This window comes from Mustela lutreola, chromosome 12 (genome assembly GCF_030435805.1).
Source record: "Mustela lutreola isolate mMusLut2 chromosome 12, mMusLut2.pri, whole genome shotgun sequence".
Lineage (NCBI taxonomy): Eukaryota > Metazoa > Chordata > Mammalia > Carnivora > Mustelidae > Mustela > Mustela lutreola.
Genome location: NC_081301.1, coordinates 1614682 through 1627222, shown reverse-complemented (window position 1 = coordinate 1627222; position 12541 = coordinate 1614682). Strand labels below are relative to the sequence as shown.

The 12541-nt window shown below is 63.9% G+C and overlaps 1 protein-coding gene across 2 annotated transcripts in view; it reads right to left on the bottom strand.

The window, feature by feature from the left end:
• Positions 1-1007: 1007 nt before the first annotated feature.
• NACC2 (NACC family member 2) overlaps positions 1008-12541 on the bottom strand; it is a 64551-nt gene continuing 53017 nt past the window's right edge. For both annotated transcript variants that reach the window (XM_059141738.1, XM_059141739.1), the window contains exons 3-6: positions 8963-9127; positions 7097-7202; positions 6632-6729; positions 1008-5342 (exon numbers count right to left, since the gene is read on the bottom strand). In XM_059141738.1, the coding sequence (XP_058997721.1) occupies positions 4837-5342; positions 6632-6729; positions 7097-7202; positions 8963-9127 (875 nt within the window). In that variant the 3' untranslated portion in view covers positions 1008-4836. The remainder of the gene's footprint in view (positions 5343-6631; positions 6730-7096; positions 7203-8962; positions 9128-12541) is intronic.

Sequence of the window (12541 nt, the reverse complement as noted above, 5' to 3'; positions counted from 1 at the left end):
CCTCGCAGACCTCAGGTGTGGGAAGCACCCGCGAGGGGCCTAGCGCAAAAACGTCCTTGCGGACACGGCAGAGAAACCAAGGGGGCAGGGAGCGGCCCGGCCTGGATCTGAGGACCCCAGTCCAGAGCTGGCCTGGCAGGGACCCGGTGGGCACCAGGGGCTCCGACCGGGTCAGGCCAGGAGACCGGCCGTTCATCTGCAATTCCCCCTCTGTCCATGTGGGGGCAGACCTGGCCCAGGAGGAGCCGGCTGGGGACCGGAAGCAGGTACCTCACACCTGGCGGGTGGCAGGCAGGTGAGGCAGGTGAGGTGGCTCTCCTAGCTTGCAGACAATACAAAGAAAAGGGGCCCCTCCCAGGCCAGCCCAAGGCCCTGCCCCAGGCATGTGACACCCCCCTCCCCGCATCCTGCCCACCCAACCCCCTTCCCATTAAGATACATCACTGGGGGAAGGGGAGGTGAGTGCGCCTGCTGGGCAGCAAGCCTCGGCAGGCCCCTGCCCCCACCTGGTGATCCTGGCTCCTGGGGGGTGTCCCGAGTCACTGGGCCACCCCGCCCAACAGCCGGCTTTCTCCTTGGCTCCGCAATGTCTCCCCCAGTCCCTCTGACGGAGGAAAGCGCCAGCCACTTGGGTTTGAACTGACTTTATTATTCTGTAAATGTGAATTTTACAAAGCGCTTTACAAGTAACGATCACATCCTTCTGTTTGCAAGGACTTCCATGTCCTGCTCGGGCTCCGCTCGCCGCGGAAGCCCTGGGTTTCCTGGCGGCCGGTGGACGTCTCTGCAGGCTGTGACTAGTACGTCTCTGCAGGCTGTGACTAGTGCGGCAGCAAAGGCGACAGCGTTGACTCTGCTGAGCGGCGGGGCCTGGGGGCCGGCAGGAGGGAGGACGCACCTGCGGGAGGGGGGGAGGACGAGCTTGCTGGGGGGGGGGGGGAGGGCTGACGTGGGGGGGGGCGGGGGTGGTTCTAGGAAAACAAACCTGCTCCACGGCACAAGGAACAGTGATTTCATTTATTTATTGTTTAACAGTCGTGAGTTACAGCAGGACTTAACCCCTCCCAGACTGGACAGGAACCATGTCTTTGTAAAAAGGCTCTTTTTCCCAAACGCTCCGTCCAGAGGATGAACGGTCTGTTTGCACCCAGTGCCATCCAATGTTCAAGTCCAAAATATTTATACATTTTATACTTAGTTCTTTTTTTTTTTTGTCTGCTAAAAATAGTATTGCAAGTTTTGGCTTCTTTTGACATAAAAATTACAATCATGTGCAAAACGCTAACAACGAAGGAGTTGATTGGAATTCAAGCAGGTTGTCCAATCCGAATGCTTTAGATTCTGCGTTATTTTCCTTTGCATTTTTTTTTCCAAAGAAACAAAACAAACAAACAAACAAAACCCAAAACCTTTTGGCGCGTTAGAAACGTCTTGTACCAAAGCCCTAACGCTCTCCGGCCGGCGGCGGGTGACGCGCTCCAAGCAGCCTCGCTGACAAAAGGACAAACTTACGCACCAGCAACATTCTGGAACAGCAGCTCCAGACTCCCAGCTCTGTGTGTAGGATTTACTGCTGGCAAAGGCAAACAGAGGTTTTCTCACAGTTTTCAGGTGGTTAATGGGCCATCAGCCTTCCACTGGCATCAAGACGCTTCAATAAAAATAACCCGAGAGGGGGAGCTAAGCAGTAAGTGGCCTGGGGTGGCACAGGGCTGGTACTAGAACCTTCTGCCCTTCAAGGCGACGTCAGGGCTGGGCACCCCAGAGTCCCCGTCCTCCCGCAGCCCTCACCCCTGCCCCCCTCCCAGCTCCAAACACAACCGCCCCAGAACCAGACTGCAGCCGGGGGGGCTCCCAGGACCGTCTCTCCCCGTGGCCTCGCACCCATAGCCACGGCCACAGTCGGGGGCAAGGCAAGACGCATGAATCCAACGCGAAATTAAGTGACCACAGAGAACTCTGGGTGACAGCAGACACGGCACAGAACACAAGACAGAATTCAAGCACCGAGGCGCGCCGGCGGGGCGGCCCCGCCAGCTCACGGTACCCCGTCCCTCTCCCCATCCCCGCTGTCCCCTGGGCACAGCCCGTCCGCCGGGGAGGGTGGGCGAGGGTGGCGGCCCAGCCGGCCGCCCGCCACATCCGCCCCGACGGGGTCCAGTCCCTTCTCTCCTCCTCAGAAAGGCGCGGGTCTAACTCAGCTCTGCGTTAGTCTACGTACTGTATGTGTATTGCTAATAGTCAAGCTGGGGGGTCAGGTGCAGGCGCGTCATAAATACTGAGTGGCTTGTCTCTCGCTCTACGGGGTCAGGGTGAGTCGGGGTCGCGCTCACAGGACAGGCATTAGTCGTCTTGTAAACAGAGGAGGGGGAGGGTCCGGTTTTAACGGGTTTTCCTTGGGAAAAATGATCAGAAGATGCTAAGGCACTCTGGTCGGCCCCTCCCAGCCCAGGCCCGCTGCCGCCCGCCCCGCGGAACATTCTGGACGCGGAGGGAGCGCCCCGGCAGATACAATCATCAGCCATGCCCGTCCGCAAACGCTGCGGACCCACGTCCGCCGCGGGACACATTAGTGCAAAACGCTCGGCCTGGCCCGCCCGGGGCTCAGGGGGAGCTCAGGACCCATTCACATTGAAGAACTGAAGGTTCACACATCACTCCTGCCTTCCCTACCGGGAACAACGAAACGGACGGCGGTTACACACGATTAAGGGACCGAGGTCGCGGGACATTGTGCTGGCCTGAACGGCGGTCAGGCCTTCTCTGTGCGGGCGCTGCTGCCGTCACCGGGCCACGGGCACCCCTTCGTGTCCCGGCCTCAGGTCGGGGGCCGCTCTCACTCTGGAGTGGGGGGGGGGGGCGGGGGAACAGGGAGAGCGAGCGCGCGAGCCCTTCTGCTGACGGCCAGGACAGGCCAGCCGCCTGTCTCCCCAGGGTCCTCAGGGATGGTCAAATTAAAGTGCACATCAGGGTCGGGAAGGGAAGCTACGGAGGGGGATGGGGGCCAAGCCTCCCCATCCCCCTCTCTCCACACCCCCAGTGGCTGCCTGAGGATGGCCGCCTCTCAGTTCCAGGAGGGCTAGGTCCTGAGTGGCCTTGGGGCCCCAGGCCCATGCAGCTCCAACCCCAGGTGGGCCCAGGTCAGGGGAGAAAGAGGTGGAGACAGAGTGGCTCACCTCTGGGCCAGAAGGCTGGCTCGGATCCCCAACAGGAGTGCAGCCCCTTCGGGCCCAGACACCCCCCCCTCAACCGCTGCTCTCGGGCACAGGGGCTGAGACAAGCTCCCACGGGCCTGCCCGAGGTGCCCCCACTCCCTCCTGGGAGCCCTCAGATCTTTCTGGAGGGCAGGCCCATGTGTGGCCTGGCTAGAGGAGGCGTGGAGGCTCCACACCCAGCCTGGGTCTCCCCAAAGCCTCTCCATACAGGGCCGTGGTCAGAGGGCACCCGAGCACATGGGTGCCGCAGCCCCGCAGGGCAGGCCCATGGCTGGGGGAGGTTCAGGTTTGTGGGTCACAGGGAGGCTGAGCCCAGGGGCTGCCGGCTTGCTCTGCACCTGGTCAGGGGAGGCAGCATGCCGGCAGCAGGGGGCAACAGACCCCTTCATCTGGGAACAGAAGGGCATCTGGTCTCGCGGGCGGCCGGCGGGGGGAGGCGCGTGGGACTCAGGAGGAAGCTTCCCGACCGCTGACCACGAGCGCACAGCCTGCGCCCTCGCTCACCAAAGACCGGCCACCTAACATGGAAGTGAGCCTTCCAGCCTCACCCACCACGTCTGTCTCCGGCCCCTCCTCACTGCGCTCCGCCACCCCCACACTCTGGATCCTCAGCTCTGCTGCTGCCCGGCTCCTCCCGCCCACCGCCCACCGCCCACCGCCCACCGCCCACCGCCCGCCGTCCGGGCCCAGGGTCTGCAGCACGATTCGGGACCCGCTCAGGCCCAGCCCGGCCACGAGGGGCCTCCACACCCTCCTCCGTCACACACCCCGGCGGCATCTCCCTGGGACCTGGGCCCGGGCAGGGCGAAGCGCGGTCCACAGGTGACCCAGACCCAGGCAGGGACACCAACTCCTCCCTAATTTTTTGCTCTTTTGGATCTGAAAGTTTTCAAACCATACATGAACTAGATCTGAATTAAGACAAAAACAAACAAACAAACAAATGTAATCCCAACATGGTCGAGGGCGGCGGGGCTGCCCTGGCTGTGGAGCTGAGGGGGCCGGGGGGGGCCCCCGGGCGCAGGGCAGGAGGCTGGAGGTGCACGGAGCTCTCCCTCCCCCTGCTGTGCTCACACCGCTGCCCCCACACACGCTCAAACACACGCGCACTCACACACGCGCTCGCGGGCGCTCCACGCACGCAGCCGGCCCGGCAGGCCTGACCCCCGAGTCTTAGGAATAAGGGAAAAGGAGTTTGGCCCCTGTGGGCCCAGCCCTGGCCCCGGCCCCAAAGGGTGGGTGGGGTCCCCCGAGTCAGCAGCGAGGGTCGGGAGACGGGCCCCAGGCCGCTGGCCGCCCAATCCAGCTCCCAGGCACCGGGGCCCACAGGCTCTCGTCCCTCCCGGAGCGGGGTCAGAGGCCCACGGCCTGGAGACGAACCTCGCAGGTATCCAAGGAGCCCTGGGACCTTCCTCGCAACTAGGTCACCAGCGGACTAACCCTTTACAGTATAACGAATGCATTTGTTTCCTTCATAAACTTTAAATACAAGCAGGATAAAAATCACATTTTTTTCAGGCAACAGTAGCAGTTCCGTAGTAAGTGGCTTGATCACATCTGTTTGTATTAGTAACGCATGCAAGCAGCTTTAGTACCGGCCGCGAGCCTCCCGGCGGCCCCTCTACAAGGTCCCTGCGTAGGACGCCTCCGGTCTCCGGGGTGCCGCGGGCGTCTGCGGCCGGCTGGAGCTCGCGCCCGCCTGCTCGAAGGGCTGCGGGGGGCTCGGGGCCGCAGCGGGGGGCGGCTCGGGCGCGGCCACCTCCTGGATGACCGAGCCAGCGCCATCCGCCTCCTCGGCTGCGTCGAAGCCGGGGTTGGCGGTGGCGCTCAGGTCGACGTTCACGGCGTCAGTCCTCAGAGCCACAATGGTGGCCGCGTCCCCCCGCCGCTCCGCGTAGATGCGCTGCTCGAACACCTGCGCTGCGGCGGGCGGGAAGTCGGGGTCGAGGGGCACGCCGGCTGCCGAGGAGCCCATGACCGTGCGGTACATCTCCACGCCCTCGGGCAGCATGGACTTGATCTTGGGCAGCCAGCGCTTCCGGACGCGGCGGGCGTTGGTGCACATGTCCGCGGCGATGACGTTCATCTCGCTCTCCTTGAAGCTGGGGGCGAAGTTCTGACAGTACACTGCAAACACGGTGGGGGGGGGGGGGTTGTCAGCGACCCGGAGCCCGGGCGCTCGTGTGCTGCAGCTCGTGTGCTGCAGCTGTCCACCCTGCTGGCCGCTGCCCCCGGGGTCCATCCTGGTCTCAGCTGGCAGACCAGTGGTTACCCTTCTCACCACTCGACCCTGGAGGCCCTGCCCTGTTCCCTCAGGCCAGAATGTCCAGGGGAAGAGGGACAGTCAGTGTCAGAGTATGAGACCGTGGGCCCTCCCTGAGCACAGGTTGGCTGTGTGGCCTTGGGCAGGTCCCTGGCATCTCTGGGCCTTACATTCCTGCTCTGTCCCACCCCCCCTGGGTCCCAGGGCCTGCTGAGACAAGCCCGCTCAGTGACCTTGCTCTGGCCAGAAGGGCAACTCGGGCAGGGGCCCGAGTCAGGTGGCCGTTGCACTTACCCACTGTGAGGCTCAGGCTTCTCGGGCCCTCACAGAGGCTCTTCCTCACAGGCTGGACGAGGAGTGTGTGGGGGAGCCGGTCCACACCTGTCGCGCACCCAGCCCCAACCAGCAGAAAGCGGCGGCCAGGGCCATATCCGCACTCCAATGTTACTGAGAGTCCCCTGCCCCGGGAGCCCCAGGACCCAGCTCTGCAAGCAGCCTGGGGGCGGGACACAGGTCCCTGGGGTGAACCCCTCATGCCAGCATCCCCGCACACCCCCCGTTCCCGGAGCCCAGCCGGCCGCCAGCTTTGGGACTGTCACGACCTATCACAAAGGGCCCTCTCTGCTCTAGAACAAAATCGGTCTCACGAGACGTGTTCCAAGCAAGGAAGTGAGACAGCGTTTCACGTGCTGACCGCCGCGGGAGGGCCCGCGGCTGGCCAGGGTGGCCCAAGCAGGCCGGGGCGGAGCCGGGCCGGGGGGCAGCAGTCAGCCGCGGAGACGGACCGGGCTCCACGACACCCCACCCCCGCGCCCAGGAGCGGGAGGCAGAAGCCGGCGAGCAGATGGCAAAGGCTCAAAATAACCTCGAAATGTAAATAAGGGGTTTTGTTCAAAAAGGAAAATTAGATCTATTTCACATATTAAAATAGTTCCGCACGCAGCTGAATCCATCACGCTTGGAAACCCACCAAGAACGTTAACACCTCGAGACCTGCCTCCCGCGAGCTGCTCTTTTCTCTCCCCCCTCCGCCCCCAAGCCCAGCAGGGCCGGCGCACTGCCCAGAAGAAGCCACCTCCCGCAGCCTCGGTCCCCAGCCCAGGGGACCGGCAGCCCCCGCCCCCAGCCCCTCAGGGCGCCCCGGGGCACTCACGTTTCACAGCGTTCAGAACCCGGCTGTCCAGAGGCTTGCGGCTGGGGTCGCTCGTGGAGGAACGGATGCCTGTGCCACAGCTGTTGGCCAGGGTGTTCCTGGTGGGGCGGGGAGGGAAGTGAGGCCGCCGGCCGGGGGGCCTGCTCTCCCGGCCTCCCCCCTGCACTGCTACTGACTGCTGGGGCTCGGGGTGACCCTAACACCACCACTCTCCGAGAGATGAAAGGGAAGCAAAGCCTCTCGGGGATGGGTCCCTCTGACCCACTCACAAAGCACGTGTGCTTCTTATTTTATGGGGACGGGGTGTCCGGGGCAGCCAGGCCCCCTCCGATGGGCGTGTCCCCTCGCACGTCCCCGACCCACAGTGGGACATCAGCACGGTGGGGGGCCGTGGACCCGAGGCCGCAGCGAGCAAGCACTTTGCCAAGAGGCTCACACAGCCTCCGCACCGGTCCAGGGACCCACCTGTCGAAGAAGGTGGCCAGCAGCCGCCGCAGCAGGACCTTGTGCTTCACGCCCGCGCACAGGTGGCAGTTCATGAGCTGACCGCGTGTGATGTAGACCCCGGAGCCTGTGACCGCCAGACAGAGAGGCTGTGACCCACGACCCGGGGCCACAAGCTTCCCGGGGCCGCGGGGCTTCTGGGAAGCAGGGGACAGCGGCAGGCCACCCCGACTTCAGCAGCAGTGCTCCCCCTGGGGCCTGGGACCCCACAGGCTGGGGACATCGCTCTAGGGGTCCCTCACTGTGCCGAGGCCCTGTCACCTGCAAGAGGTGCCCTCGGTCACATGCCCAAGCGCTGTCCCCAGGTCGCCCTTCGGGCCTTGAGAGCATTCCCCGCTCTGCCTCTCTGTCCCTTCCCAAAACCAAAGCCCCTCAGGCAGTGGGGGGAGGTGGGATCAGGGAGGTCAGCTGGCCCAGCACATGTCGGGGGATGGTGCAGCCCGCCACGGGCAGGGGTGCAGTCAGCGAGCTCACGCAGCGCTGTTCATCCGAAGGAGCCTGGCAAGCCCCGAGCGCCCAGCAGGGCCCGGCAACGGCAAGGCCAGAGCCCGCCGAGAGCGTGGAGTGGCCTCTGTCGGCCCAGACTCTGCTCGCGGGGAAAGGAACGGACAAACGTGCGCTCCGTGTCCCGGACTCTGGAGAAGAAGACACCAAAGGGCACGTGTGTGGGGTCCTCAGGACGCCCCCCGTCCCCGTCAGGCCGTCTTCGAGGACCTGACATCACAGATCCCGCTCTGAACCCTGGGAGGGAAGTGCGCGGGGCAGGGCGGAAGGAAGGCACGTGGAGGTGCTCTAGCCGCGGGGGACCCTGGATGGAGACCACCATCGGGGCGCTGGGTCTGTGCAGTCTGACCCAGTGTCTGTGAAGGCTCCTGTCAGGCCGTCTCCCGTCTGCAGAGGCTCAAGGCCGACAGCAGAGCAGGTCACCCGGGCCACACGGGCTGGGGACATCCTTGTTGAAGGGACTCTGTAATGGGCTAGAGTACTGGGGGGCCCGCCCCCGATGTCTAGCTGTGGGTCGGGCCAGGGAAGGGGGCCGGCCCTCGCCCGTCCCAACCCCAAACCCTGACAGACAGGTGTGCCCCACCCGTCTCTGCCCTGCTCTACTGCTGCCCCCTGGGACCGCGGCTCCCAGCTGAGGGGACAGTCAGAGCCCCACAGTGCTGCCCCGGGTATGGCGGTCGGGAGGAGCGAAAAAGACTGGGGGACCCAGAGGATCCCAGCGGGTGCACAACAGCACCGGGGAGGAGCGATGGTGCCCGTGGGTCCTGGCTGGCCCGTCTGGGGCTCCCCCGGTGACCACGGGAGGACACTCCCAGAGAATGGCTCCACCTTCCCCGGCACGGGTGACAGTTCCCCACAAACAGCCTGAGATCTGCCAGGAGCGGCCCCACGCGGCCCCACGCCAGGGGGGAGGGCTCTTGCTGACAAAGGCACCGGGCCCCAACGGGTGCCGTCTGTGTTCATCAAACTCCGTTTCCGACTCTGAGCTGCATCCGGTGGGGACACTCTGGGGGCTGGGGGAGGGGACCAGCACGCGAACTCGATTTGGTTTTATCTGCCACCTAAATTAAAACACAATCGTGATTGCAGTCCCTGCCAATCAGACGTGCGGCCGGCCCAGGGGATTCAATTAAAATGCTAAATTAATTCAATTGAATAACTCCTCTTAATGACACATTCTTCTAAAAGGAAATTAGAGGAAATTTAAGATGTTCTATCTTCTTTTTTTTGACTGATTGGTGATGAGTACATTGTTCGCAGCTCTGAGGAGAAAGGAGAAGAGGGCATTTGCATACAACAGACAGGGCGGGGAGGGACCTTCACCTGCCACCAGCTCCAGCTTCTCGCCGGGGTCCCCTTCCGAGTACAGCTTGGGGTGGCAGCGGTACCCAATCTGGCTGATGAGGCTGGCGGGCAGGGCCACGAGGTCACGGCGAATGAGGACGCAGGAGCGGCTCTCCAGGGGCACGGGCTCCGGTTTCTCTTGCACTGTGGACACAGACCCGATCGGGTTAGGGGCGCTCCCAGGCTGCGCCAGGACAGGGACGGAGCCGGAGAACGCCCTTCCCTCCCGCCCAGGCCCGGGTCAGATGCACTCCGTGCCCGCCCTCCATTCTCTCTCCCTGCCCACCTGGTCCTGACCCCGGCGGCCAGGACAAGAGGGAGTGAGCGGACGGAGGAAGGCAGGGGAGGGCTGGGCTCGCCCCCCCAGACCTGGACACGAGCTGGGAGGGCCTAGGAGGCGCCCGCGAGGTGTCCCCCCAGCAGAGGCCTGCAGACGAGGCAGGCATGAGTGGCCGGTGCAAGGGAGCCAGACCCATAGTCTGACCAGGGAGAGCGGCCCCTCTGCAGGACAAAGTGCGGGCCGGGAGCAGCAGCGGCCCCGTGCGCAGCCCCAATGGGGCAGGGGACAGGGAAGCGCGAGGGCAGCGGGCTGTGGCCATGGAGGTGGCCGCCGCCTGCCCCCACCGCCAGGCCTGGTCTGGCTGTGGGAACCTGCTCTCCACCAGGCAGGCCCAGGGCAGGTGCCCCCAGCCACCACTGAGGCTGGGCCACCCTGTCCCCTCAGCTGTCCCCTCTGCACTGTGACCCACTCCCCCTTAGGGGTTATAGGAAGAATCAGCACCTGTGGGCACTGAGGGCGGGAGGGGCCAGGCTGGGCCAAGTACCTGGGGAAGCTATATGGGGGCTGCCACGAAGGGGTTTGGGGAGGGAGGATGGCAAGGAAGGGTCCTGGGCAGACCCTCTTCAGCCCCAGGCCTCCAGACCCTGGTGTAGCCTCAAGCTCCCAGAGGGGGGCGGTGAGGACCACTCAACCGTGGGGGGCTGGCACGCTGGACACAGGTGGGCCTCTGCGGAGAGGGCAGGCGGCTGAGACCAGAGCTGAGGGGGGCCTGCAGCTCCAGCCCATCCAGCCTGGACCAGGACACGGGTCAGTGGGTGCTGGGCCGCTCTGGGGGCTGGGCGTACCTTCCTGCAGGTGTGTGCGGGGCACCGGGCGGGACGGAGCTGCCCAGAGCACCAGAGACTCTTCCCAACCCGGACGCCCGGGGGCTCAGGGAGCACAGGGAAAACAACCCGGATATTTTAAAACATAATTACCTGCCCCTGCCCCCCCACGGCCTGCTGTGACTACACACGCAGGCGCAGCGCCACCGGCCCGCGACGTTTACATGTAGAGCGCTCACCGGCAGAAACCCCGCCATCCACCGCGCGTCCTGCCGTGTCTCTCTGAACAGCAGAAGTTGTCTGCACCCGGCACGCTTGCCCCCCAGCCCCCCAGCCCCCCAGCCCCCAGCCCGGCTCCTGAGAGCAGAGAGCGGCGTATCCAGAACATCCAAAAGAGCCTCTTCTATTTCTGCTCTGCCGAGCGCCGGATACCGCGCCGGCTAAAAATACCGAACCCGAGCGGTGGCTCATCTGGAGAGGTGCTCTGGAGTCCTTCCCCGCCCCTTCCCCGGGCCCAGCTCTCCCGCCGCAGCAGCCCACAGCTGAGTGGAGCGGAGGGGGCAGCGTGCGACCGGGTTCTGGCGGACCTGGGGGATCGTGTGGGGGGAGGGGCACAGGGGACACAGGGGGGTGCAGGGGGCACGGGGGCATGGAGGCGGGGGCACAAGGGACACAGGGGAGTGGGGGGCCCCTAGGGCATCCCTGTGGCCTTCAGGTGGGCATTCCGGCAGGCGTGCTGGGAGGCCCCCTCGGTGGGCTGTGGGCAGGGACACAATGGCCCCGTTTTTAACCAGCTTCAGGACTGAGAGCTCCAAATATTTTGGCCCCGTGGAATGTGGAGAGGCACATGAAAGAGCAATTCGCTGTTTGTACCGAGAGGGAGTAATCGCTCAGTGCGGGAACCGTGAGTCACTGTCGACAGGGCCTGCACGGAAGGACCTGGAGCAGCAGCTGCCGGACCAAAGGGGACAGCGACCAAGGACAGGCAAACAGTGCCCCTCAGACCGCTGGACAGAGAGAGCTGTGACCAGACGCAAGGATGGACCCTGCGGGGAACTCTGGGCACCGAGAAGGGCCCCAAGTGCTCCGAGAATCAGGGACACTGCAGAGTTCAGCCGAGGAAGGACGGGGCCTTGAGGACATTGCACTGAAAAAGAGGAGTCCAGCAAAGGACAGATCCCGCCAGACTTTGCCGCTGTGTGGGCCCAAGAGTGCTCAGACCCACGGGGACGGACCGCAGGAGGGGAGATCTGTGTGTAACGGGGCAGAGTTCGGGTCAGGAAGATGGAGAGTCCTGGAGACCGACGAGGGGATGACAGCAGAGCAGTGCAAGTGTGCCCGCGGGCCCTGGACGGCGCACCGGATACCAGCGGGATGGGAAACCCCAGTTTGTAGGTCCTGTTGCAACAGAGCCACTCTCTTGAGAGACGAACAGTGACTGTGGGGACGTGGGCCCTCACCCTGCAGGGCACACGGTGACATCCGTCAGCTCAACCTCAGTACAACAGGGGCGGCAGGGGGACCAACCGAGGGCAGAGGGGGCGAGGCGGGCCTGGAGGGACCCCGGCAGGCTCCCTAGCTTCCTCTCCGGCACTTCCTCCCCCTCCCGTGGCTCCCTCACTGGGAATCTAGAAAATGTGCTGGGTCCTCTCCCCAAGCAAAGCACACGGATCCCACAGCCTGCGGGACGCTGACGCGCCACGGGGCCCCAGGGGCCGACTCTGCTCCTGTCCCCAGGTGCACCTCAGGATGGCACGGGGACCCCCCACCAGGGCCAGTGGCCGCCTGCAGAGAATGGAGTGCCACTGGGCTGGGCAGGCAGGTGGGGGGACAGAGAAGGGGACTGCCACCCTATGAGAGCATAGGCCGTTTGTTAAAAAGGGACCCCTGGTCTGTGATTATATGGGAAAATAAAATTACAACCAAATGGAAAGAAAAACGCTAAATCACACTGTCCAGCTCTCCCGACTGCAGTGACTGTGACCAAGCCTGCGAGGGTCATGAGAGCAAGCGAGGGACCCCGAGGGACCCCCGTCCACAGGCCCGAGTCAGACCCGCACAAACACACTCAGCTCACTTGTGACTAAGGGTCACTCACCACGGCAGGGGAAGGGACAGCCGCTCCAAGACGGGGTGCCCTGGAACGGGTGGTATGTGGGCAAATTGCAAGAGGAAACCACAAAACTACCCTCGATCTAAACCTCACAACCTTACCTGAAAAAGAGTAAAAACGGGTCATGGACCTAATGTACGACACAAAAGCGTAAACGTTTTGGAAGAAAATCTCTGTGATCTTGGGTTAGGCTAAAAGCTCAGACACAACCCACAAAACAATCGATGGGTTAAAACCGACCAGATGAGGACGAAAACCTCCCATGTGGGAACGAGGTACAGACAAGCCCGCCCCCCAGGCCAGAAGGAGCGGTCCGCAGACCACACGCGACCCAGGGCTTG